Raw genomic sequence first — 27,997 nt, 5'->3', positions numbered from 1 at the left:
GGTGTGGTGGAAGAATACATTTTATTCATATCTTACATAATTCCAGCTTTTTACTGTGATGAACAAATTAAACATCTTAAGTGGATAACAAGTGATCTGCTGTTGTTTCAAGTATCAAACATAATAAATCTGAACGCTGCACAACTGTACAAAACCTCCTAAAGCTAATCTGAGCTTTACACAATGAAACGAAATGACTTGGCTGACATGAGTTTGCAGAAAATGGTCCTTAAACGGAAAGTAGTGAAACACAATTGTTGCCAATTTTAAGACATTTTTAAATAAAAATAGTTAGAAATTATAACAGATGTTTTATAATTAGCACAAAAATACATTTAAACATACAACTGTACATGATGTCAAGTAATCTGTTCTTCTTCCTGAGACTAATGTCTTTGTTGGTGTAAAAACAGAAAATATATGAAAAAAAAAAGCATCAAAAACTAGTTTGCCATTTGTACAATATTTACATTTCACAGGGAGTTAATAAACAAAGTATGGAGTCACTCTGAGGCATAATACAGAATGAAATATTGGGAAAAAGCTGCCAACTTTGAGTCAAACTAGTGATTAACCATGTTTTATGTAATTAACGTTAACTATTTATTACTTATTATTTTCAATAATGGCCAATTAGAAAAGGAATTTCAGAATATTTTAACTACTGTACGTATTCAAAGTGCTTGTGAAAGTAAAAATGAATATAGTAAATTTTGTTTCACATCGTAACACGACAGCAAAAAACAACAAAAACAACTTTAAGTTATAAATAAAACAGATAAAACACAACAAGGCAAGCCCCCCTGGCAGGTACCTCCTCTCACCCCACCTCTGTATGGCTTTCATCCCTCTTCAACATCTGTAAAAATGTCACTTAAGAAGTACTGAGACACACTTGTGGCCTCCTCTATCGAGCTGCCGTCCAAATCAAGACTTTGCTGGGAAGAAAACATCTAAAAAGAAAAAGAACAAAGAATAATCAGCTGCATTAAACTCTCGACTGAAGTAACACAAATCCCCGTTCCCCTTGAACCCTCCTTACCTCAACTGAAGACTGAGAAGAGCTAAGAGGTTGCTCTGAGCATAGTGGCGAGTCAGAAGTCCGTTCGGGGCTCAGTGGTGTTCGAAACGTGGTGGAGGGTGTTGAGTGTTTTTCTCCTGAGGTCTGTGTCGGACTGGGTGTTGGAGGGGCTACATATGATGTAGAGGCTACAGGTTCTGGGGTAGATTGTTTTCTTACTGCACGTGGAGCTTTGACCTTCTGACCCTTGGACGCTGCTTTTACAGGTGGGTCATCTTTTGAAGGGGCAGTGTTGCTTGTTTCAGAGAGGAGGCCTTTGGGTTTTCTGTCAGGTGGTGGAAATAACAAATAAACATTAACATTACAACCAGGGAAATCAGATTCCAACAAATACATTTTTACACTTTTCCCTCACCTATTTCGAGTCCCTCTTGTCTGTGTAGGTTGTGCTCCTGAGCTGCTGTCTTCGGGGTCTTTTGCAATGTTTTTATGGCGGCCACCTTTTTTCTGTTGCTCAGTGACAACCTCTCCGACTTCTCTTAGCTGCACAGAAAGCCCAGGCAGCTCCGACTCCTGGGTGGTGTTTGTCTCGATGGGGATCGACTCTTCTTCCTTGGCAGCGACCGTCTTGCTGGCTTGTTTCTTCCTTGATGTTTTGGGCTCAACCTGCCGCTTGGCTGGTTAAGAGAAAAAGCGTACATGATGAAAAAGATTAGCCACATTTTCATTGCGCAAATAAACTCACACAAGTAACACAAAGTGAAAATTAGTTCCTATTTAGTCTGATTAACGCTGAATTGATCATCTACCGCATACCTCTTCTTCCAGTGCCCGTTGCTCTCTGCTTTTCAGTCTCCTCACTACTCTCCACAGTCTCAGGTATTGTGGATGGCTGGACTGCAGGAATCTCTGTTCCATGAGTAAATAAAAATCATATTGATTACTTCTAATATGCAATAATTAATCATTACTTTAAATAAATGACAGAATAATGAATCACTCTACCTTGTGGTTCCACTGGATTATCCCTGATCGAACTCTGGTGTGGGTGAGAAAAAGAAAATGTGTGACAAAAACAGACATTTTATCACATGGCAGCAACAAGTGTGTCCTTGCAACCTCACTTACTGTTTGTGCAGCTGGGTCAGGTCCAGTATGTTTTACACTGATAAGGCCTGTCTCTGCACTCTCCTCCGTGGACACAGGCGCAGTGACATTAGAGAGATCTCCGGCTGCTGCTGAATGCTCTTCAGGAACACTGCTGAGGGGTAACGAGAAATGCAGAATCAGACACCGAACAAAGAAAAAACAAGACTAGGTCAAAACCTAGTATGTGGCTGACCGTATCAGGTCAATGTACGCTTTTGTGGGCAATGTGTTACAAGGACTGTCCTGATGAGGCTGATGACAACGCGTTTGAAAGCATGTGAGCGCTGCGGATGAGCAGCGGAGGAGCAGCCCCGCCTACTCCCCGAATAAAGTATCTAGAGCCGTATGGACAGAAAGTCGCGTCAGTGGAGGTCCAATATGCTCCATGATCTGCCACTGCGATATCGCAACTCTCTCTCTCTACGGCTGTGAAAGTACCATCACCCACTCACTCACTCACTCACTCACTCACTCACTCACTCACTCACTCACTCACTCACTCACTCACTCACTCACTCAGTCACATACAGACCCGCCAAAAACAGATCCAAGCATTAATGAACAGGACGATCAGCTGATAAAAACCAAGCACTAACCTCTGTTGCTGTACCGATGCATCTGTTACAGGAAGATAAGGGAGGGGCTCGGAGGCACTGTCCAGCGCCTGCCCTGATGAGCAGACTGGGATCTCGGTCAGAGAGAGGATAAAGAATGGTTCATCTGGATCTGAAGGCACCTGCCCCGACAGCACTGAGGGAGAGAGTGAGGGAGAGAATTTAAAGCCAAAAGTAATGCGCAGTTTAAAATCAACACATGTAATCAGAAGCTGATCTCTGACTTACTGTCTGGGAACAGTGTGAGACTTGGATTACTCTGGGTCCCTCCTGTACTTGACGTAGATGCATCCTGAAGAGAAGACACATTTGTGGATAAATCCCCACAGCACTTTAGGCGTGACTCAAATTCCCCTTTAACAACATCAAAACAATCATATATTTAATAATATCTTACCTGAGTAGAATTGTCAGGTACTTGTGTCACACAGCTCAAAGAGGATCCAGCAACAATTGGAGGGGAACTATGTTGTTCAAGAACTGCTTCTACTGGCTCCTGAATGTCAGGTCGGAGTTCAGATGTAGGTTTGTGAGAAACCGATGCATCCACACTTCCTGAACGATCATTGGAATCTGTGTAAAGGAGGAGCCATTAGTGATCAACAAAGATGAATACTTGTGGAGGCAAGGGAACTCAAATTATGTAGGAGTCAAACCTGTTTCTGCTTGTTTTGTGTGCTCGGCTTGTTGGGGTTGCGGAGGTTGGCGGCTGCGTCCCAGGTTGGGTCTGGGTTTCACTAACCGGCCTCTTCTACTCTGAGGAGCTTGTCTTAAGGACATGGAAGAGTCCGGTGGCTCATCATGAGTGCTTGAAATGAAAAACAAACTCTGTTAAAAGAATGTCTAACCAATAAATCTTTGATAATTTCTTTAAACCATATGGCTGTTAAAGAGGCGACTTATTTAAATGGTCTAGGAAGTCACGTCTTACCTTTTGGCAGCTGTTTGATTATTTTCAGAACATTGTTGGACTGCATCTTGACTTTCAGAATGCTTCATAGACTGTGGCAGCTGAGAGGCAACTTTTGAATCCTGTGCAACCTCTGTGTTTGCAGGGTGTAGAGATGTAACTTCTGACTCGTTTAAACCATCTTTTGAAGACTGGACATCTTTAATTGCAGTTGGATCATCTGTTGGTTGGGTTATTGTCTTTGTGGCTATAATCGACTTATCCTGTTTACAATCCCGATGTGGAGCAGGTCCAGCCTCCACTTTGTCATTGTTTGACGTTTTATCCCTTATAGATTCCTCTTCAACTGTGGCTTTCTCAGTGCTCTTACTTTCAAGAACTGAGTCTGTCAACACAGATCGATTCTCAGCAACCCAGGATGTTGCTATGACACTACCATCACAGGACCCAACCTTGCTATCTGATGACTTCTCTGACTCCAAGGATCCTAACTTTGTTGGACTGAGTGGTTTACTGATCTCATTTGACTGGAGTTGTGTTGCTTGTCTAGTTCTAGTGGAGGATCCTATATTGGGCTTGGGTTTGACCTTCGCAAAGCGTTGCCTTCTTTGTGGTAGGTTTTGTTGTGAGCCCTCTGAACTTGAGTCGACTCCAACATCTGCCATTTTCTCCTCGGTTAAAGATAATTCCTCTGTGGGTTTTTGATTAGAGTTTAATTCCAATGATGGTTGTGAAACTGTAGCAATGCCAGTACTTGTATTTAGGCTTGGTTTTTCAGGAGGGGTGGTACCACCAACAAGACCTCCAAGATCTGTGTTTTTCTTTATAGGAAGTTCTTCTTGGGGTGTAAGAGTAGAGCCTAAATCCGATGGTGGTATCTGATCTGAAGCTAAACCAGTGCTTTGACTTGGTTTTTCAGTAGAGTTTGTGCAAGTTGGTTCTGTTGAAATCTCTGCTTCTGTGTTTTCATTGCCTTTGGGATTTGGAGTTGGCTTGGAGTCTTTCTCTACAGTGTCTTTGGTGGCTTGAGGTTTAGAACGTACAGTTCTTGATGTCTGTGCAAGGTTGGGTTTTGGCTTGACTTTCTGGAATCGACTCCTTCTGGTCTGGCTCGTAGATGCATCTTCACTGTCTTGTTTCTGATTGACAGGTAGCTCATCTTTATGTGTAACACATGGAGCAGGATGGTCGCTGCTCTCTTGGACACAAACTGCATCCATACTTAATGCTTGTTCAACATGTGATTCTGTGACTTCTGAGTCATTTGTCCGCAGGTTATGACACGTACTTTGAGTTGTCCCAACACAAGAACCCAATTTTTCATCTGTGGGCTGAGATTTTGGTTTTGTGTCTTTGATGGCCTGTTCCCTACTGGGTTCAAGCTGGGCTTCAGAGAAGTTCTGCTTTTCTGGTTCACTCTGAACTGATATTGCTGCAACAGGTTCCTCTTGGCCACCAACAACTCCATCACTTGTCTTATTCTCCTCAGATGTGGGCAATTCCTCTATGGTTGTAAGAGTAGAGCCTAAATCCAATGGTGGTATCGAATCTGCAGCAGGACCTGTGCTTTGACTTGGTTTTTCAGGAGAGGTGATGCAAGTTGTTTCTGCTGAAACCTCTGCTTGTGTTTTTTCATTGCCTTTGGGCATTGGAGTTGGTTTGGAGTCTTTCTCTGCAGTGTCTTTGGTGGCTTGGGGTTTAGATCGTACACTTCTTGATGTCTGTGTTAGGTTGGGTTTAGGCTTAACCTTCTGAAATCGACTCTTCCTTGTTAAGGGAGTGGATGTATCTTCACTCTCTTGTTTCTGACTGTCAGGTAAAACATCTACATCCATAACACATGGAGCAGGGTGGTCTGTACTCTCTTGGACAGGAGCTGAGTCCATGTTTGACCCTGGTTTACCCTGGTATTCAATGACAACAGAGTCAGTCAGGTTACCACAACTACTCTCAGCTGTCCCAACACAAGCTGGCTGTTTTTCATCTGTGGACTCAGGTGTTGACCTTGAGTCTCTAGTGGCATGTTCCCTACTGGGTTCAACCTGGGCTTCAGAGAAGTTCTGCTTTTCTTGTTCACTCTGAACTGATGTTGCTGCAACAGATTCCTCTTGACCACCAACAACTCCAGCATTTGTCTTATTCTCCTCAGTTTTAGGCAGTTCCTCTGTGGGTGTAAGAGTAGAGCCTAAACACAATGATGGTTCTGAATCAGGAGCAGGACCAGTGCTTTGATTTGTAAGAGAAGGGGTGAAAGCTGGTTCTTCTTCAACCTCGACTGTTGTTTTTTCATTAATTGTCTGGGTTGAAGTTGGTTTGGAGTCTTTCTCTTCAGTTTCTTTGGCGCTTTGAGACTTAGAACGTACAGTTCTTGATGTCTGTGCTAGGTTGGGTTTGGGTTTTACTTTCTGGAATCGACTCTTCCTGGTCAGGGGAGTGGAAGCATCTTCAATCTCCTGTTTCTGACTGTCATGCAAGTCTTCTACAGGTGTAACACTTAAAGCTTGATGCTTGCTGCTCTCTTGGACTGGAGCTGTGTTTATGTTTGTGCCGTGTTCAATCTGCAATTCTGTAACTACTGTGTCAGATGGAACCAGATTATTTGTGCTACTCTTGGATGTCCCAACATGAGAATCTGGTATTACAGCTGCGGACCTTGAGTCTCTGGAGACCTGCTCAGAAATGGACTCAGACTGGGTGTCAGGGGTGAGGTTGATCTGGTTTTCTGAGGCACTCTGATCTGATGCTGCAACGTACCTCTCCTGACTACCAGATAGGATGTCATGACTACTTACTACTATTGTAGGGGTTTCTTCTGCAATTGAGTGTGTCTCAGTGGCTTCAGAGAGGTTAGGAACAACTATGCCGCTCTCTTCTTCAGTCCTTGCTGCTGATGTCTCTGGTTTGAATTTTGACTTAGCAGTCCTTGAGGCTTGGCCTAGATTAGGCTTTGGTTTCACCTTGGATAACCTTCCCTTCCTAGTTGGTGTAGAATCTTTATTTGAGCTTCCTGTACCTGTGTCCAATTTAGGGATAGGATCCATATCTGAATCAGTCCCCTGATTGCTGGTTATAATACTGGGCGTGTCATCATTGTCTGTTGTGGTGTTTTGTTGCTCCACGGTAGTAACTGTTTCTGAGGTTTCTGTAAATGCTTGACCAGAAGTTGCAGACAAAAAAGGAGTAGCATTGCTTTCTTCTTGCGCTGCAGGCTTTGATGCAATCTCTTCTTCCAGGTATTGACTAGCTTCATCAACACTGGCTGATGTTGTCCCTGCAATTGAACATAATTGCATTTTTATTTCATTTAAAACAAGTGACATCCAATTGCAATGCAAACTTGATGCTTATGTGTCTCCCACCCGTTATGTCATCTTGTATGGCTTCTTGGTTCTGAGCTGACTGAGAGAGGTGAGCCAGATTTCCGATGGTCAACAGAGTTTGAGCAGCCTCGTTGTAGCTCTGGTCCTCAGATACTATAATGAAAATAATTCATTGAGACCATGTAAATATAAATATAAATATGTTCTCCACCGGAGACAGTGAGAATATCTCTTTAACATACCTTCTGTGTGTTCTGCAGAAAGGAAGTCTATAACATCCTGCAATTGAACAAATACATTGGTCACGTTACATGAAGCACTTTCCATATAAGCCACGAGTTGTGAAAAGATGAGATGTATATGGAACACGTGTATTAAAGTAGCCCCAGTTACACTTCTTTGTCAGTTTCCTTTAAATAATTTTTATTTGATTACATCAGGAAACAAAAAAATGTTAAGAATTCTTCCATCTCGGCTAAATATGGAAACCACATGACCAAATATTCAAACTCAAATTTCTTGCTTTAATTCATTTAAAGTATGCAAAAAAATAATTGCCCTTTTGTAGATGAAATCTGATCGCCAAGATTATATCTTAAAAAATGTTATTAAAATTAAATTAAAAGAGTAACTGGGGGAAATTATTTGATTCCACTGGTAGCTCATTTTAGGCATGGAACACTTACAACCAGCAGGTCCAATTGATGTTCACAGGGTTCTGTCTCATGTGCCCGCTCAAAAGAGGTTTCAGGACACAGAACATCTTGAGAGATGTCCAACACAGGCATACTGGCCAAGATATCAAGCTACGTGGAGGATGAGGGGAGTCAGAGTGGAGGGTTTGAATTATGGAATGTAAAACCATGCACGACAAAACAAAAACATGCACACATAAATAACTTTCAACAAAATGCTTAATTTAGGAATTATGTAAAAATAAAATAAATGGATGGTAAGTATCTTTGCAAGACGTGATGATAAATACTATCTCATACCTCCTCCATGGTCTCTTCCACTTCAGAAATCATTGGCTGTGGGGAGCGCAAGCTGGCAGGCACAAACGCCTGGGCAATGCTGTCACTGGAGCCACATGCAGCGTGCAGCTCCTCCTCAACCTCTTTTTCATCCCACTGCTTTTCATTCTCCTCGTCACTATAGTCCGGCTGAGAGGCCCTGAGGGTGACCAGTTTGGGTTTTTTGGACTCTTGGGTCGATTGTGGCTTTGATGATCTTCCCCTCTTGGCAGTGGGTTTGGGTTTAGGCCTGGCAGCAGAAGCAGTGGATGGTGAGGCAGGAGTGGTTTCAGATGCAGAAGTGTGTGGATCCTCTTTGGCTGGGTAATTCAACAGCATGGTGGGTTTGGGTACTCTACCATACCTTCAAAACAAAATCACACACAGATCAACAACTCATATCCTTACATAGCTTAAGTTTTTGCTTTAGGAATACGGAATGTTTTTGGATGCAATGTAAAAATTTGAGTCATGAAAAGATGAAATATTGTACCTGGTAGGTCTCTGAGGTTGAACACAGGCATCCTCTTCTTCAGAGGAAATGGTATCATCGGCTGAACTCTTCTTGTTGGCTGGCTTTAAAGGCGATGCATCTTTATTTACCTAAAAAAGGTAGCAAGTAAGTCTCAGTAAGGTAACGTAATAATGTGTAGAGATTTAAACACTCTTAACTTCAGCTGAAATAATAACCTGTTCCTTCGAGGCACCATCATTCGCACTCTCTTCCCCTTTATCTGGCTCAGCATCTCCAGCCTTTGGAGGCTTTTTAGCCCACTTCTTACCCAAAGGCAGAAGTGGCTTAGGTGCTCTGCCTCGTGAGAGTTTAGCTGGCTTTATTGTGGTGTCCTTGGCTGAGTTCACGTCCTCAGTGTTTTCAGACCTGTATAATAGGACAAAAGATTGGAATTTAATTCCAGCTGACAGTGATTACAAAAACATTTTATTTAAAAGAACGGTTTTAAAATTTCATTACAAGTTTGTGCAGTCCTCGGGAAGTGCTGCCTCAGCGTCTTCGGGTGTGTATGCCTCATCTGAGAATTAAATTATGAAATGAAACTATGATAAAGGGGGCCAAACAAACCTTGATAAACTAGTATAACTGCGATAAAGGAACTCATAGGCTTGTAAATGTTTCTTGCCCAAGGACAACAAGCGTCCATTCTTAATATAATTTGGTTAAACCAGGCAGAACAAGATGTCAGCTGTTTGTGCACACGTACCTTGTTCATTGCTTTTTTCACCCTTTTTGTTTTTCTTCTCATTTGGTTCCTCCGTCGAGGCGTCACTCTTTCTTTTGCGTTTCTTCTTGGGCTTAGAAACAGGCTCTCCTCCTTCATTACAGAGGTCCTCATTTTCCTTTTCTCCTTCCCCCTCCAAGTCAGGCATTTCATCCTCCTCTTCCTCGTCGTCTTCATCCACATCACTCAGCTTCTTTGAAGCTTTTTGGCCTGTAAGGGACACACAATGGTGGTTAAAATTGGGGAAAGAGCAGGGAGAAAAGTTGCACGCCATAATAATATTTAGGTCATAAAACAGCAGTACACAACTCAGATCATGATTAAAGGCATGGAGAGATAGTTACTCTTTGTCTTTCTCTTTTGTTTCTTGGGGGAGTTCTTGTTAGCGAGTGACTTGAGCTTCTTCCTGTTTTTCTGAACTTCTAGAATCTTCTCTAGCAGCTTCGAGAAATACTCGATGTCCAGTTTGCGCCTCTCTCCTTCAAAACAAACAGGAAATGATACATCATATATACAACTGTAACTTAAAGGGTAACTGCACCCACAGGTTGGACCATAACTCCACCCAGTGCACAATTTTGAAACATGCTCAAAGTGGGCAGGAAGCTGGGAGGATGGGTGTGTCCGGCAGCTCAGTGACGTCCCCTCCCCTGGCCAGAGAAAAGAGTCCCCTGAAGAGCACTTAAGTGTGGTTGAGGACCGTGGTGGTCCCGAGCCCTATCAGCTCGAGCCATCGGCTCCAGCCCCACTAATGCCTGAAGCCGGAGCTTTCAGAGCCGAGGCAATGCAAGTGCGCATGCACTGTTACAGTTATTTCTGACTCTCAAGATAGAATGGGCGCAGTCTCTGAGTGGTAACGCAACGTTAGCTAGAAGGCTAATGTACAATGTACTAGCACGGTTTCACAGACTCCCTCTCAAAGAGCGAGCCTGGGGGCTAGTACCGCCCACATTGACAGGCGTTTACATTATTTTTTTTATAAATTTCCTCCATGTCACCATCGGCTGGCAAGGTCCAGGGCTGATTTGAAACTGTAGATGGCGTGTTTGAGCAATTTCTAACCAATGAAAAGTAGATTTTTATAAATTTGGTAAGAATTGTCAATATTAACAGCAGCATTGATGCGTTACATCACAGTACAGCAATATAATTTAGATTACAGCTCAAAAAACATGTTAAAATGTGCAGTTACTTTTTAATAAATCAATGTTATATTCAACCAGCTAAACATGCGTTCCCTCTGAATACTTACGAAAAGCTTTGTCGATCCTCCAGGCATTCTCTCGCTCTTCTTTCTTGAATTTATTCTGAAATGTTAAATAAATACAGTTAATATTTTATTTTTTCATCATTAAAGCAGTGACTTGATTCTCCATGACATGTTCTATAAATATACGTATATCTGTAGTTGTCACTGACCTTTATCTCTGATCGAGCTCTGTGAGGAAACAGCTGACAAATCATGGAGAAGTCTGTCCCCACCATGCTGATTGCCAGGAAGAACATGTCGGCCTCTGATGGAAAACATTACACATTTCATAAAATCAACATGAAGACGACATCAGAGAAAAATGTGTCACGTAACTATTAGAAATGTCAGTTTAACCTTCACTGGACCAGGGTTTGGAATAGGTCCCTTTCCTGAAGCTCGAGTACGTCGTAGTGGAGCCACGCTCAAAGATGGGGTCTCGATCCTTTACTAGGTTTGGCCCTTTGGCTCGCTGGACTTCCACTGTCAAGCTGAGACACAGATTGAGAGGATATGATTAAGCCAAAAACTCCAATAGTCCAATATAACAAAAATATAGCGCTAATTATATTAGGAGGGGAAAAAATCCCATCTAGAAAAAAAAGTAAATAAAACATGAGATGCATTATCTAACCTACAGAAGTTGATTTACCTCTCCTCATCGATGATCAGAGTGCCATCCTCTGCTACTTTGACCTGAGGAACCATGAGTGAGTCGTCCTGGTCGTCCTGCTCTTCATTTGCCTCCTCATCCTCCTGCTCCTGCTGCTCCTCTTCCTCCGCCCGCGGGCTTGCAATTTTAGTGGGGACTTCAGGTTCCGGCGCTCTCTCTGGTGACCTGCAGAGTTTACAATGCAAACATCAAGCACAGAAAAGGCAATACAAGCCCGGCTTCCACATAGAAACTGTGAGACATGTTAGACATTTTGATTGAAAACATGCACAGCGTACTCAGACTCAAATATTTGGTATGATAAACGGTGATAAGCAGTAAGACGTCTAAAAATGTAAGATCCATGACACGCAGGTTTCCTCCCACATTCCAAAGACATGCAGGTCAGATTAACTGCCAACTCTTAAATGACTGTGGCTGTGAATATACTGTCAATATAATGTCAAGTTAAAACTTTATAATAGTTTTAATAGTACTTTTCCAAAGGTATTTGTTTTGAAGAAAGCATGTCTACATACTACGATTTGTTCACTAAACTGTGGGACTATTTTCAAAACATATTTGACTTTCATCAGGGAGTCTTTCCAATTAAAATCAACTGAACCAGGAAGACAATCACCCATCGACACTGTGTTTTCAGTGATAAACGAACAAGCATGTTCTTTTGTGGGTCTTTTCTTTTTTGTTTTTCTTTTTAACAAAACATAATGCTGTATTTCTTTTCTTTTTTTGGCTTTTTACACCCTTATGAAGAGAGAGGACAGTGGATAGTGTGGGAAACAGGGGAAGAGAGAGGCAAACCCGGGGCCGCCACATCAAGGACTGCAGCCTCTGTACATGGGACGTGCAATTTAACCACCGAGCTAAACCAGCGCCCTATAATACTGTATTTAGGGCTTGAGCGCGGGAAGGGGGATGGGTGGACAGATGTGTGATTTCATATGTCTTGTAAGCTACTGGATGCCTACATTTCCCTCTGGAACAATAAAGTATCACTGTTCCTGCTTCCACCCACATCCGCAACCTTGGTTTCATCTTGGATCAATCTCTCTCCTTTGAACATCACGTCAACTACATCGGCAAAACTGCCTTCTTCCATCTGAAAAACACTGCCCGTCTTCGCCCCTCCCTCACCTTCTCATTCACGCCTTCATCACCTCACGACTGGACTATTGCAATAGCATTCTTTATGGCACATCCTCCGCACCAGAGACCACATCACTCCTGTCCTACAACACCTCCACTGGCTTCCCATCCAATTCAGAATCCAGTTCAAAATCCTACTTAACACCTACAAGGCCCTTCACAATCTTGCCCCCTCCTACCTCACTGACCTCCTTCTCCAATACACTCTAACCCGCAACCTGAGATCTACTGATGCCAACCTCCTCACCCCTCTCACCCAAACCTGGGGGGACAGAGCCTTTTCCATTGCTGCCCCCTCCCTCTGGAACTCTCTCCCCCAACACCTCAGAAACTCTCCCTCAGTCCCGTCCTTTAAAACCTCACTTGAAACCCACCTATTCAAATCTGCTTTTATGCTCTTATTATATCTTTTTAACTTTCTCTTAGCTTTATATACATATTTTATTTAACTGTAAGTCTTGTACTTTGTTTTTTTTCATTGTATATGTTCTTAATGTCTTTGCTATTGTTGCTTCTGTTCTTTCTGTCATGTAAAGTGCCTTTGCCTTGAACAATGACAAAAGATCAAATACTTTACAATAGTGACGTATGAAAACTAATAGGGAGAGTTTTAAAGAAAGCAATACTGTATAATTTTGTTCCCCACTATGTTTAACATCAATAAAACCATAAAGGAAAGAGATTCGACAAAGCTGAGCGGATGAACTTACGCTTCTCTTGCCGGAGAAGGTGGGACCACAGTCTCATTCTCCTGAACGGATTCTTCTAAAGTAGATCTGGAAAAATTACAAATTGAGATCACATAAGACAAAGAACCACAGACAAACTTCTTGTCAAATAAATTCCAGGATAATCAATAGAAAGCATCATATCTGTAAGCACAGGTCAAATGTTACGTAAGCTTAACTCGTGCAGAGGACACTTACGTCATGGGGTTAGACTCCGGCAGATATCGGATGAGGTCCCTCATGGTCATTTTGGCTGGATCAAGAGTAAATTCCTTTACACGTGCTTTAGCTTTCTTGCTTTTCTGCAACATCAAATCATAGCACTCTTTTAATGTAATGAATTATATCTAACAGTATATATAACAAAGAAAAATGTAACTTAAAGATGACAAAACGAGTAGAAGCGCATCTACGGAAGAATCTGAGCTGACCTTTTCTTTGTGCATCTCCTGTTTGAGTAACTCTCTGAGCTTTCGGGCTTTTGCGATCCTCTGCAGATCTGACGGATCATTCAGGAGTCGACTTAAGGAGAACGCTGGCGGTGACAGTGCCAGCCCGTTCTTGGATGATACCAGAGTCTTTGCTTTCTCTGATAGCTCAATAGCTTCTTTGTCAGGTAAAGAAAGGGGGACTTTATCTGGTAGTCTGGAAGGAACTTCTTTAACTGGATTGTCTGAAGTGCTTTCTAATTCTTTGCCACTGCCTGCAGGAAGATGGGTTTTTTCTTGTAGATCCACAGCTGGAGGCACAGCTGAAGGTTCTGAAATGTCGGAGGAAATGATTGTGGGTTTGGGCTGCACATTGGGCTGCTTGCTGTCCTCTGAAAGCCTCCTTCGCCTTGGGGACTGGAGTCCTCGTGGGGAAGCTGTGGTCCCGGTTGTGCTGGATGTTGTTGAGACAGGTGCTGCCACAGACGTTTCAGAGGCGGCCTTGGCAGGAGACTTGGGCGTCCGAGAAAGGGTGGAGACGCGGCCTGGGGCCACTTTTGGCTTGATAGAAAACCGCTTCCTTCTCTGCACTGCTGCAGAGGAGCTGGAACCTTCCACAGTCTGATCATTTCCATCACTAAACAGTATAAGATTTTTTTGTTTCATAAATATATAAAGCAGCAGTCATGGCTTCTAAAACAATAATAACACATTGTTTGTTACTCACCCTTGGGGTCCAGGTTTTTCTGATGGAGTCACAACAGACTTGTTATCAGTCACAGCAGTAGCAGTGCTGCTCTCGGCGGCATCTTTGGGGGCCTCACCGGCCTCCTGACTTGCTGAAGGGGCTTCCTGAGATGTTGCTGCTGCTCTCCCTGCCGTACCGACGTTGGGCCGAATACTAAATCTTGACCGACGAAACATTTTGACCTGAAAACACACAGGAAGTCAAAAGCTGCCTTAACATCTGAACAGTAAAACCAGACTACCAGCAGAAATGTAAATATTAAGATTACAAATTATTATTTCAAATCCTGACTTCTGCTCTTAATGTGCACAGATTTTTGTGGTTGCCATTTATAGAAACTTCAGGAAATTGCAACTCTTTTGTCAGTAGTAAAGTGTTACTACTAGGATGCAATATGATCTATTTACTACTGTATTTAACTAGGGATGCACGATACTATCTGCAAAGTAATGGTATCTGCAGATTATGGCTTGAAAATGACAAATCGGCATAGGCAGATATGTCATTTTTCTTCCGATATTTTCCGCCGATAAAACAACGCTTTAATACACATAAATGATCAATGACTCACCAAAAAAGCTCGACACAACATTAACTTGGTGGGAGTTAATGTGCACCACACCTCTTGAGTCAAGCGTGAAGAAGGGTGTCTGCTAGCAAGATGTCTGCGGTATGGCAGTTTTTCAAAGCTTCCGAAACCGACAGCAAGGTTGCTATTTGCGATGGTTGCTCAGCATCGGTCATAATCAGAACAATAAGAGGAGGCATGATATCAATTCCACTACAGGGGAGACTTCATGTTCTTTGCAATTAGTTGGAAAAAAAACATGTGCCTAATATATCGGTATCGAAATTGGCAATTGGCAAAAACGGTTGGAAAATATCGGCATATCGGATATCGCATCCCTAGAAATTAAAACTCTTTTGTCAGTAGTGGAGTGTTACTAGGATGCAATATAATCTATTTGAAAGTATTGCATTTAATACGTGGTTTCCATTCTATGGTACACTTACCTCTACTCCATTACAGTTCAAAGGGAAATGTAGTCATTTTTTATCCACTACATTTGACACTTAGTTCCTTTACATAAGAAATACATGCCATATGCCATCAAGATCTACAGCACAGTAAAATACTAAATTTCTTAACTTATTTTCAAAACTTGACCATGTTACCATTAATTGTGATGTACTAATAAATGTACTGCTCCGTTTTATTTTACTGTTGTGAAAACCTAGCTTAATTTAGCAACAGTAAAACACCAGCTGTATGACTGGTGTAGCAGGGCAGAGAAACAGCTTTCACAAACGGTTATTCATCTCTAAGTCCTAGTATATCGTAGAACATAGTATATAGTAACATCTTAGTATAAAGTACAGCGACATAGAAACGTTAAAGCAACACGATACAAGAATACGCTTTTATATAACTCACTGTTGTGCAAACCTCAGCAATTCGTTGAACTGACAGGGTGGAACGTTGACAGCTGAGAAGCCGTTAAGTGTGGCCGTTACGTTAAAGACACAAGGACCAGAGCTGTTATAAGATAACGAACCTTATACAAATTAATGCAAAACATATAAAATATAAAATGCACAAAAGAAGTCTCAAAGTGCACAAAGCTGGGTTAAAACTCGAATGACAACACTTTGAGTATGTGAGGGTTCCTCACTCGGACCGCCCAGTCGTTAATCGTGTGAAGCAGAAATGGCCACATTTCTCATTTTCATTAAGTCAACATGTCTTCTTTACCTTCTTACAACGTACCTGTTCAATTATAAGTCCTTTGCTGCGAGGAAAAAACGTTCATTTATCGACGACGAGTGGCGAGTAGCGGAGCCCCATGCACACACACTAATCCGCCATGTTTTTCTTTACGCGATATTTTCTCGAGTGAAAAGCATTATGGGAAATGTTGTCCGATCGGAGAGAGACGTGAATGAGGTAAGATCTTGACGTTTACAGGCAAGATTGATCTTTTGTTCTCAAACTATCTTGGTATGACGTTGAAATTGTTTGAAGGCTATCAACATATTTTCTGTAATACTCATGGAAGAAGTATTTAGATGTTATATGTAAGTAAAGAAACATTACACCAAATAAAATACTTAAATAAAGTAAACACATTAAAGTACAGAATAATTTTCACAAAATGTATATCAAATAAACAGATTTATCAATTTGTATTAATCAATAAATCCACATGTAAAGTACTTTAGATTCTGAGATTCCCTCTGCTATATTTAATTTAATTTGTAAAATTTTAACAAAAATCAATCTTATTAAAATATAATGGAGTTTTACAAGTTTAACATGCCAACTGTTCACAAAGTAGCTAAATGAAGAAACTACAAAAGTGATGGTTGTAAATTAAATCATCACTAATATTTTTGTTACGATACAGTAGACAGTACTTTTACTTTTTATAATATAGTACATTTAGCTAAATACGCTACATTAGGTGAGATTTCAGACAGCATGATGTTGATTCACTAAAGTCTGAAGAAAGAGACGGACTTGCAGTGTTATGATTGAATTTCTTTATTTCATAACACAGACAACAGCATCAGCAGTGAACCTCTTTGGAACGTGCCTTTTCTAATACACCACATTTCTTCCTTCAGCAGATCATGACATTTACATTTACTTCTTAGATCGGTGGTCTTTAGAAATAAGAGAACTACTGATTGGACGGGTAAAAAACAACAACAATATCAAAGGTGGAGGTGCAGAAGACGGGCGGGTCGGGGACAAGAGATAGAAGAGTTCATCATTTGGATTGTCTTGCACACGTTGTAGCGACTTGTCCCAACGGTGCTATTTGATGTGAAGATCTCCATTTGCTCCATTAATTCCATTTTAACTGTGAGAGCAGAGACAGAGAAAACATGAAAATAGTGTTTAATCGGTGTAGATGAATTCAGTTAGGTATCAAATAAATATGAAGTCATACTTACTTGAGAACCAAGTTGTGGTCAAGCAAAGGGATTTCCAAAAGGATCCCCAAAATCTGCCGTCGAACCAGCGGTCTGACCAACAGGGGCAGGCTGCTGTAAGATTAAGAAAAAGGCCAAAATTAGAAAAACGTAATTATTGCAATACCAGGTTTGGTGTAAATGTGTGAATCTCTGTACCATGGCTACAGGTGGCCCTCCAAACGGACTGGAATCTGGGGCCCCAAATGCTTGATCAAACATGTCCTGATTGAGGCCTTGTCCCGATGCTGGTGCTGAATTGTTTGGAATGGGAGGAGAAGAAAAAGCGGCATCGAAGCCAGAATTAAAGCTTGGAGCTGGGGCTGCAGCTGGAGCTGGGTTAGGAACATCTACAGGCACAAAGGGAAAAAATTTAGACAAATCTGACGGCCACATACATGTAAACTTGCAGAACTTTGACCACCACATTGACTTGGCTTACTGTTAACTGCTGGTATTTGTTTGATATCAAAGTCGTCATGATCTGCAGAATCCTGAGCCAGGCCCACTTTACTGGAAAAGTACTGATCAAACGACCCAGCTTCGTTGCTACCGGGGACTGGAGCAGAGTTGGACCCCACCTCTCCTTTCCGTGCCGGGATGGCAGGAGGTTTGGCAATCTGGAAGTCCTTGAACATATCCTTTCCTGTCTTCTTCTCTTTTTCTCCAAGGGGGTCCAAAGCTGTGAAGGCACTGTTCTCTACCTTAGGAGCCTCCTTTGCAGGCGGTCTCGGAGGGGGGCGTGATGGACCATGGTCACCCATTCCCAGGTAGGGGCCTTGCTGGAAGGGGTTGGTCATGGCGGGCTGACCCCAACCTGGTGGGGAATTTGGTGGAAAGATGTGGGGTGGGGATAAAGGCGCGGAATACTGAGCTGGCATGGGCTGGCCCCAGGCTGTCGGGGGAATGGGTAGACCACCAAAGGCAGATGGCTGTGGGTAGGCGGGTCTTGGGCCTGGAGCTGTCATTCCTGCCATGGGAAACATGGAGGGTGCAGTGGGGGCGGCTCCCCACATGCCTGCAGCAGGGATGCTTGTGGGAGCTGGAGGACCTAACTGAAGATTTCCTGAATATGAAGAAATACAAAAGTCAAACAATTTTACCAATCTACATATTTGGATAAGATGCAAAGTTTCCCCTTTCGTATATTACCCAGCGCAGCTATGGAGGATGGAGTGGAGGCAGGTGTGCTGTTGAAAAGGTCAGCTGAAGCAGATGACCCTTCAGGCTGACTCGGAGCAGCAAACAGCTCTGCTCCAAACAGATCACTCGCTGTTGACTGTACATGGGAATTAAACAAAATATTGAGTATTTCTGCATCACTTTGACATAATTTTATACATAACCATAGACTGTATATAAGAAGTGAAAAAAAGCCACGATGATGTCAACTGTTGGTTTGTTAAAGGAGCAAATCGCCCCTGGAAAAAGCCACCGTCAGCCAAAGCTGGAGTTCTCTGTAATCGATAGAAGCAATAATATTTGAAATTGGCGGCATAGCTGTAGAGAACGTACTAACAGCTTGTGGTTTCAACCATTCTACATTCCTACAACACCCAGCATGCATTGCGCCCCTCCCTCTAAAAGGAGCGAGAGACGCTGGAGTGAAATACTACCGTTTCACTGCAGGCAACGGCTCAGAGCGGGACAGAATCCAAAATACGACCAGAATATACCGGTGGATCATCTAAAAAAATCTTCAGGTCTGCAGTCTACATTTCAAACCTGACGATTTTGAACGAGACATGACATCGGAGGCGGGCGTCCTAAATTGAGGGAGTCTCCGCCAGATGACGCAGTTTTTTGTAGTCTGGCAGAGGTTTTCCAGGGCCCACTGGAGGAGCGGATAGCGTGCTCCAAAGGCACAGATAAATTAAATTGCATTTTTTCTACCATAATGGCATTACCTTCCCATAATGGCATGATAGGACTGAGGTTGAAAATCTGCAAACTGGCCCTTTAAGAACCTTTTGGAAGCCTACCATTTTTCTGGGGGGAGGCAGAAGTGACCATACTGGGACGAAAGTTGTATTTATATTCCTCTTACCTGACTGACACGCAGCCGTTGTAGCAACTTGTCAATCCCAAGGTAGCCGCTCCCTAAAGCATATAATTTTTAGCGCACAACTGGCCTTTTGCAACCCAGAGTGTCGCCCCCTGCTGGCCACTAGAAAAGACACTCTGCATTGGCTTTACTTTAGAAACCAAGAGGCTACATTCACTCCTTCTATACAGTCTATGGTGATAAATCAAAACCTATACATAAATTAAGATTATAATCAATCTCTACCAATAGTATCAATAAATTTACTACAATTATGAATGATAAAACTACAGTATTTACCTGAACAGGTTACGTATGCATGCTTTGCCACTTACCAGTGCTTTTATCACTGAAGCATGAATGTTAGGAAACACATTAAAAGCAGAGATGAGAAAGGGTACAGTTCATTGTTCAGCAGCACATTCAAAGGATGATGCATCCAAGCCAGACAGAGAAGCATGTGACCACCAGTGCATGCATGCAGACAGAACATATTCAAACAACAAGCCATTAACTGCAATCCTTAATTACCAGCCTTGCATTTTATCTTAACCAGATGCACCTCCTGGTAGACACCAGAGCATTACCCAGATGCTCAGAGAGGGAGATGTTAGCAAACACCCTGAGAAATGTGCATAAAAGCCCTTTTTTTTGGCATCACACATGCAACTCTACTGTGATTCATCTAGCTACAGAATTTCACCTTTGCACTCCTTCGACCTCGTCCAGCCTTAGAGCTCTGCGGAGGTGGGTTTATGACTACCGAGTCCTTGCTATGAGTCACTGCGGGTTGTGGGTGATGAGTTACGCCGTTAGGGACGGGGGGTGCTTGCAAAGATGAGTCAAAAAATGGGTTTTTGGTTGAGAGAACTGGTCCCGATTCATTCCCGTCCATCATGGTAATGGTGCTGCCCTGAGTTATTTGGCCCCCTAGTGGCCACTGTCCGTTACTGAGAGCGAGGATCATGTTCTTACTGGATAACCCATTTATCTGCTGACTGAGGTGTTCAGAGTCTCCGTTCAAACCACCGTTAATAAATGTCTTACAAGTGTTGCCAGCAATGCTGTTTAGGTGATTGGAGGTGCCGAGGGAGATGTGTGAATTATCGGGTGCCGACCGAGCGGGCGACTTAGAAAGGGGGTCATCTCTGAAAGGGTCAGTGTCTGGGGTTGGAAAGTAGCCAAATGCTGAGGAAAAGGGATTCTCTGTGTGAGGAGATGCCCCGAGGTCAGGGGCACAGGAAGTGACAAAGGAGTTTCCCTTTATGCAATTCTGATTGCTGTCAACTTCAGCGGAAAAGTCCAGCAAGAGAATATCATTAGAGTCCTGGTTAACACGAGAGGGACAGTGGGAGAGAAAAAACACAAGGTTTATGAATCAGCTCTGCAGAGGGACAAAAACACATGTGTTAACAAAATGACAAATGAATCACATGGTGTGAACAGACATGACGGTTTAAAGCTGCTACCTGTAGAGTTTTAACCTAAAAAAAAAACACTATCACAGCCAATTTAAAGCTCCTGTGGCACTTTTGGTTTGTGTTGATTTTGGCGCCCCCTGTGGACAAAGCCGTACCTCTTTTCTCTTTGCTGATTTTGTCCTGTACTTGCTGTGGTGGTGGTTTTTAACAAGAAATCTCATCCTGCTTTCTTTTTTGAAGAGTCATATTACTAGTAAATGTCAACAAAGGCAGAGTGCAGTTAGTTGCTTCGTCTGACACCTACCCCCAATGACTGTATATATAGATGGACAACACGTCTCCATCTGCTCCCATTGTACGAAAGTGATGCTAAAATAGCCGGCGTGTTTAACAGCAGAACAGCTTCTCTGTGTTGGTCTGAGGTTAACGTTCACAGGTATGTAAACTTCACTGACTGTAGTGATTGTTTCAGTTACCGTTCCACTCGCGGATCGTCCTCCACTCTGCTAATCCGGAACTGATCGGCTGCAGGAGCCAGATTGGTCAACAGAGCTGTCAATCATCATTTTTACAGCATCAAATAACCAATTAAAAATAAACTTGTCAGAAAAATGAACACTTGGACATAAATCAGCATGATAAGAACTAACTATAATGACAGAAACCATGCTTGAGAAAAATTTATCTGGCGTGTATTTTGATTTTATAGTTTGACTCATGTCCCATCTGTTAACATGGAGGAGGCGGGCTTTATGACCTATACTGCAGCCAGTCAGCAGGGGGCACTCGAAATGTTTTGTCATGTTGTCCCCACCAGCGGTTTCAGGCATTTAAAATAACTATATAGGAATAATCAATCTTGTCGTTGATGGTCTGGTTTGCTTGTCTGAGTAATCAGAATTAATTTCAGTCCGTTTCATAATCAGCAAAACAATCTTCACAGGGGCTTTGAGTCCATCGGTCAGCTTGAGAAATGAGGGAGTTACTCAACACCTACATGGACAACAGCAAGCTATAAATATGCTAAAGTCAGCATTGCTCATTGACTTGAACCTCAGCCAAACCCAGCAACGGTGATGTAAAATGCTACCACTACGAGCCACCAGGTGTCGCAAAAGTCAACAAAAATAGACATATTTTTAAACACTCTACTTGTAGCAGCTTTAAAAGTTTGATGAACAACAATGAGATTGGTAAACATGAAGCTTGAACTCAATTATGAAAAGATCATTTAAATAAAATGTCATGTGACCAATAATTTAACACATAAATAACGACCTTTTCAGAACTGAGTTCACACGTGTGGAATGATCTGGAAGGTGCCAAAGTTTTTCAGAGGAGCCATTTTTTAAAACACGCAATCTCTGATCTTAGAAACATATTTATAATACTGGATAAAAGTCTTGTGTAATTATTACCATGTGTGAAAAGTATGCACTATGAGTATGATGCTCTAAATGCTCCACTGACAGAGTGTAATTCCGCTATACTGCCCGTATAAAGGGAACATTTCATGGCACCTCACTTACATTTGGAGACCGAATGTCTGGAGGGGTCGACATGTCTCCAAAAAGGTTGAGCTGCTCCACTGGCTGGATGTCAAAAAAAGAAACAGAAACATACTGTATTTATTCAGCTTCCATAAATCACTGCTAGTTTGTTTAATGTTAAGTTGCAAACACAAGGGAGCAGGGACTCTTACTTGGGCAGCTTTGGCTTCATCCATACTTAGCAAGGCGCCATTTCCATTCTGGAAAACAACACAGAGCAGCAGAGTGTTGAGGAAGTAGTTAGAGGGGCTATTTAAAGAAGAAAAAAGGCCTTCCAAGTGCTTACCTCAACTACAGCGCTGCCATTTTCTCCCTGTAAACAGAGGTGGACTGTTAATGACTGTACTTATTTTCTTAATTCACTGAGCCGACGTGTCATTTCACATCATCTCAAAGGAATGATGTGATTCATTGACAGAACACAGAGAGGCAGTGTTGACTTCCAGGAGGTACAAACAGTGTGAATCCTGTCAACTCTCCCTAATGACCGCACCAGAGAGAAAATATTCCCACTGTCCAACTTTTGCAAAAGAAAAAACTTTTTCCAGTTTACTGTCGAATGCTTTCGAGGCCGTTACCTTCTGCGAGGCCTCTGCCTCTTTCTTCCTCACGTTGAAGATGACCTGGAAGAGATCTTTCAGGTCGATGACCAGGGGCTCTGCCTGTGAGGAGACAAAGACAGAGCATTTTCATTGTTGTCCACTGGTCCTTATCATAGACTGTATATGAAAAGCAGACAAGTGTTTTGCATTGTGGCCGTCACCATGTTGCTTCTTTGGAGCCAGAAGTCTGCAATCTAAAAAGGCTATGCAGGGTTTTGCTATGTTTTTTTTGCACCTAACCCAGACGATGGCGCTATCTGGTTAAGTGGGGACGTCACACCTCCATGTCAACATCTCCTATTTACAATATGTTAGCTTAACATGGAAGGAAAACCACTGCGGCATAACAACTTGTCTGTTGCTAACGCTTCGTCATGGGCACGCACCGTCACGATCGCCATTGCAGCCGCCACCCTCACAACAATCAACGTTACCGTAGGCTGCCTGCTACAGCTAGCTGCAGCACCGTTAGCTAGCAGGCTTTGGTAGGCTATAATTTGTGTGTGTTTTGAATGTGTTTTAAATAAAAATAAATTGAAAAAGTGTTGAAATAACTTGTGTTCTCGCATGTAACCCTGCCTTATTAAAATCGCAGAGGCGTCGTGTAACACAATATACAGAAAAGAATGTTAGATGCGCCAACATTTCTGTTTGAATAAATGTTTTTGTCAGGATAAACACACTCTTGCTTTACAGGTCACAACTCCCAAAAGCAGATCCTCCTTTATCGTCTAGTTCACTCCAAATGATCGTAAATCTGTACCACCTATCTGTAGAGGGTCGTGGTGGGGCTGGAGCCGATTCCAACTGACATTGGGAACATAATTACCAAAATAAACATACGATATTGAGGTAGCGATTGAGACCATAAACTGAAGTAATAAATCAATTGAGATTATGGACAGGACTCTTCTTCTTCATCTTTTGTAACCTGTGCAGCCCCCCCCTGGCCAGCAGAAAGAATGCAGGGTTAAGGCACTTTTAGAGTGTGTACTCCTGTGTGAGTGTTACCTGTTGTGCAGTCTTTATGGCGAAGAACTGATGCTGCCCCTCTGCTCCGCACACATACCCAAACGCCCTGTTGTCCGTCACATCTCTGGCAATGAAGGAGATCTTATTCACCACGTGCTCGTGCTCAATCACCTGAGGACAAAGGACATGTTAGCAGACCAAAATAAAACATACTGAGCTTCACGGTGTGACGTGACAATAATGTAAACAGCAGAACTCACTCCTGATCTCTCATCGATGATCTTGATGCCCGACATGGAAATATTGATCCAGATCCTCTGTTTGTGTTTGCCCTGCGAGCGAGCGGCTACCGCCATACCCTGGAGGAAAAACATACTGTTCTGTTTTGTTTCCCTGTCTGTAAGTTAACACAACGTGACCTTTGATTTAAAGCAGTGAGGACACGTCTACAGGAAATATTGTGTCCCTGCAAGATTTGGAAACAACAAGCAGGTGTTTGTTCCCATGACAACCGCCACACTACTGAAATATGAACTAAAACATCACTCAGATTCAAGCTTTAAAATTCGATATCTTTCATGGATTATAAATAAAGCAGGGCTTGCTTAAAGGTTTCATGCTGCACCTTCAGTTTCATCATGGAGTCCTGGCACATCTTGTCTCCTCGAGCCTCGGGGACGTCATCGATGCCGATCAGCTTGGCTTTGTACCTCACGCCATCCCCTTGAAACCTGCCCAGCAGGTACTCGTCTGTCTTCTCTGGCACTGTAAAAAACAACAAAGAAAATTATGACGACTTCTGGAAACCTGTGAAATTGGAATGAGTTGAAAAGATCCATATCACGTCTTCCATCCCTCACCTTTCTTCTTCTCTTTCTTAAACGGGACCTTGGATCCGGCGGTTGCAGGGGAGGATGGAGGGGTGCCGGGGGTCTGGGCTGCAGTCGGGGATGCGGCGCTGGGATCGGCGGGGACGGCCACACTGATCTCCACCTCTGCAGACATGGTGTGGAGTGAGCCTCACTGGACGAGCGGACAGTCAGAGGGCGGACAAAAGCAGACGGCAGCTCCGTGTTCAGGGGGCAGCGAGGTCAACCGAGCAGATGACGCTCAACACCCACACATGCTTTTCTTCTTATTCGTCTGCAGCAGAAAAAGTGAAGTGCGTGTGAGGGGAGACAGAAAAAAGGAGAAGAGGGTAAGGACACTTTTTCCTGTTAAATACGCAAAAATGATAACGGGTAATTAAACAGCACTTGACAGGTGATGCAAGAAGCTGCGTAAAGATTTTTTGCACATCGTAAACAATCATATTCTTGTAACAATCCACAGCAAACATTTACAGCCTCAGAAGCTCCCCTCAGATAGAGCAGCATAACAAGACACATGACCTATAAAACGTCACATCAGGACAGGAACGCAAAAAGCACACACACTCTTTAACCCTGCTGCACACATGCTGCGTCAGTTGTTAAGCGCTGTAAAAGGAGTAAATCATCCTGAAGACACAGACGGTCAACTTTACACACCTTTATGCTGTTCTTCTGCCTTTGAACCTGATATTTATTTTAAAAAGGTTTATGAGGGTAAACTAGGTCGTAACATAACTGAACAGGTAAGTTAACCACACTGTTCAGATTAATCAATCGTTTTGGGTGATTTTTCAAGCAGATATGTCGAACACAAGTTGAATCCAGCTTCTTAAACTCGAGGATTAGTTGCTTATTTTGCCCTTCACGACAGTAGATAAAGATTCTTTTGGTTTCGGGCTGTTGGTTGGACGAAAGAAGCGATTTGAAGATGCCACTTTCGGCTCTCAGAGATTGCAATAAAATTGCATTTTACAGACAAAAAGATGAAATCGATTAATCATAAATACATCCAGCAGATTCATCGATAATGAAAATAATCGTTAGTTGCAGCCCTTTAACACATCATGTGACAAATCACATGATGTGTCAGAATAAGGAGCCATAAAAAACTCAGTGAGCCTGTAGCTCAGGCGCCACATGCTAGTTGTATGTGCAGAAAAACTATAAAATCATCAATCTGTCTGCTAACGCTGAAAATTACCCATTAATACCTCTGCATTAACTGTGCCAGAAACACAGGACAGTGTCACATGACACAAAACCTTCACAGCAGAGAGATCCAACCAAAACCTCCTCCTTATATGTGATTAACTTCCTCCCAAAAGCACCACCAACAACAATCAAATGGGTTCAGCAGCACAGAAAAACCCACGAAGAACCTCCTGCTCTGCACTGGAACACAACCAACACAAACAAGGCTCCGTGTGGGACATCACATACCTTTACGTCCAGTTCCCGAGGCTACACTGCCTACAATCCCGGCGTAAAGAGGCTGTGAATGTTGTAGGATGGACCAAAGGTTGGAAGTGGGCAAAGGTTGAGCAATTACCTGAGGTTAATCTTACGCTAGAGGAGCAGAAGATCTCGTGATGCCCAGCTAAGCAACTATGGACGGAAATTGGAGCCTTTGGAAGCAAAATATTCTCCATCACTTAATATATGTGCAATCAAATCATCCACAAAAGGAGTGTGTGTGTGTGTGACCATGTAATCATTCTGGATATTTCCATCAAAAGACTGAGAGAGAATATAAACAAACAATCAGTTTATTATAGTTTATGATTCATTCGTCCGGCAGTCTATCGTACGTTTGATAAAAGAAGGAAATGACATGTCATTCAGGATGAGATAACAGCTGGGAACTTTCAGGTCATTGAGGTTGTTCCAGGTTTCTGCCAACTGTTACCTTACTTTAAAGCAAACCTGACCAATGAGAGACATCTGATTCTGGACAGTTATGTTGCAAAGATTTCAAAATGAGAAAAGAAAGACTTTAATTGGTGTTCGAAGAAGGGGTTGCATCACACAAGCTACTGTGCAGCTGTAAAACAATAAAAACTTAATGTTGTCTGCCAGCACCAGTCCTGAAGTCAGAGAAACAAACGGGGGGAAAGCCCTTAAATGTTTGCTTCCCCGTTTAAATTCCTGCACACAGAGACAAACATGCTGTTTTTGTCGCTGTGCGAGGAAGCGTAGAAAAACAAGACATAACTCTAAACACTTGTTGATGCTCCATTTACACGAGCGTGACACATGACTGCGCTTGTCCAGTAACTTAAGAGGAGTCAGAGTCCCACTAGCTGGAGGAGAGGCTAATAAAAAGGGTGAAATGTCAGCTGTTCATTGCAGATTGGAGTTAAAGGATTACAGTTTAACAACTTACTAAAGGTGAGCACGCAAACAGATGGAGGATGAGAGGAAATGTCTGCACGTTTAAAAGCGTCTGCTTGTGTTAAACCACAAATACCAGAACAAAAGTGTAAATTCATATTTGTCAGCAGAATAACTGCAGTGCAAGGGCAGAAATGTCACAATCCTGGGCCGCCAGGAAACGTAAACTAGTGCACATCTGGAGGAAATCAGGGAATGACTCAGTCTGCAAGTGAATGAGATGGTGAAATACCACAGGCCCACTGCGAACACAAAGGGCATGCAAACACTTCCAGACAAAATGATTTTTATTTGCACTTAAGCTGGGATTCAGATAAGTGAGTATGTGGACAGGAAATGCAACTTTAACCAAACATTTTCTCAAGTTTAACAGGATGTTTGCTCAAAACAAAGTTCTACAAAGGAACTTAAAAGAAGGAGAAATGTATATTGTCTGCAGCAGTTTAGCCAGAAAAAGGAAAACAAAATGAGTCACAAATGAGTTAAGCTTTTCCTACCAAAGTGTTGTTTTCCCACAGTGAATGGAAAATCAATTAGTTTGTTTTAGACTGCAGAGCTGCTCTCTCAAACTTCGCCTGCTTGTCTGACTTTTACAAGCGAACTTCAGTGACAACACGTCTGTAACTACTTTAAAAGGACTACATGTAGTGTTGTGGCAGATATTTAATTAATACATAGATGTAAAAATGCTCACAAAACAGTGACCTACCTGTGTGAAAGCGCGCAGTAAGATGTTGAAATCCTGCTGTCGAAACACTGATTTTTGTTCCCGTGATGCCTCCGCGGCTCGGGCACAAAGTGAGTAAAACCAAACACAGCCTCGGAAAACGAGCAGGAGTCAGATGTTTTCCGCTAAATGCCGTGGACACAGAAAGGAGAGACTGCTGCAAACTCCCAGTTTAACCCTTCACTGACTGACAGACCTAAGTGAC

General features: G+C 42.6%; 2 protein-coding genes across 3 annotated transcripts; both read right to left on the bottom strand.

The window, feature by feature from the left end:
- Positions 1–13: 13 nt before the first annotated feature.
- LOC138602088 (transcription factor TFIIIB component B'' homolog) lies at positions 14–16,092 on the bottom strand. Its single transcript, XM_069673479.1, has 29 exons — positions 16,006–16,092; positions 14,217–14,419; positions 13,493–14,126; positions 13,260–13,363; positions 13,044–13,109; positions 11,167–11,352; positions 10,872–11,005; positions 10,685–10,779; positions 10,518–10,572; positions 9,610–9,744; positions 9,248–9,475; positions 9,001–9,058; positions 8,718–8,907; positions 8,521–8,630; positions 8,010–8,391; positions 7,701–7,820; positions 7,257–7,293; positions 7,054–7,167; positions 3,716–6,965; positions 3,441–3,592; positions 3,182–3,357; positions 3,013–3,076; positions 2,767–2,920; positions 2,150–2,282; positions 2,027–2,060; positions 1,838–1,930; positions 1,437–1,698; positions 1,043–1,346; positions 14–953 (listed from the first exon to the last, which is right to left on the bottom strand). Exons 2-29 carry the CDS (start codon positions 14,411–14,413, stop codon positions 843–845), a joined length of 7,578 nt encoding a protein of 2,525 aa, XP_069529580.1. The 5' UTR covers positions 14,414–14,419; positions 16,006–16,092; the 3' UTR covers positions 14–842.
- Positions 16,093–16,777: 685 nt separating this feature from the next.
- Positions 16,778–27,931, bottom strand: dab2 (DAB adaptor protein 2). 2 transcript variants are annotated; one of them, XM_069673672.1, is made up of 15 exons: positions 27,775–27,931; positions 24,663–24,945; positions 24,428–24,567; positions 24,063–24,161; positions 23,842–23,973; positions 22,807–22,890; positions 22,515–22,541; positions 22,381–22,428; positions 22,208–22,270; positions 19,961–20,584; positions 18,366–18,492; positions 17,656–18,279; positions 17,373–17,563; positions 17,196–17,288; positions 16,778–17,101 (listed from the first exon to the last, which is right to left on the bottom strand). In XM_069673672.1, exons 2-14 carry the CDS (start codon positions 24,805–24,807, stop codon positions 17,214–17,216), a joined length of 2,379 nt encoding a protein of 792 aa, XP_069529773.1. In that variant the 5' UTR covers positions 24,808–24,945; positions 27,775–27,931; the 3' UTR covers positions 16,778–17,101; positions 17,196–17,213. The 2 variants fall into 2 exon arrangements, with proteins under 2 accessions (XP_069529773.1, XP_069529774.1); XM_069673673.1 differs by lacking the exon at positions 19,961–20,584 and having other exon boundaries at positions 27,775–27,929.
- Positions 27,932–27,997: the final 66 nt, after the last annotated feature.

The sequence above is a fragment of the Semicossyphus pulcher genome, unplaced genomic scaffold (assembly GCF_022749685.1).
Source record: "Semicossyphus pulcher isolate SPU_LCO1_2020_fin unplaced genomic scaffold, fSemPul1.0.p SCAF_22, whole genome shotgun sequence".
Taxonomy (NCBI): domain Eukaryota; kingdom Metazoa; phylum Chordata; class Actinopteri; order Labriformes; family Labridae; genus Semicossyphus; species Semicossyphus pulcher.
Note: the sequence above shows the minus strand (reverse complement) of the source record. Positions and strands in the feature narration are given on the sequence as shown.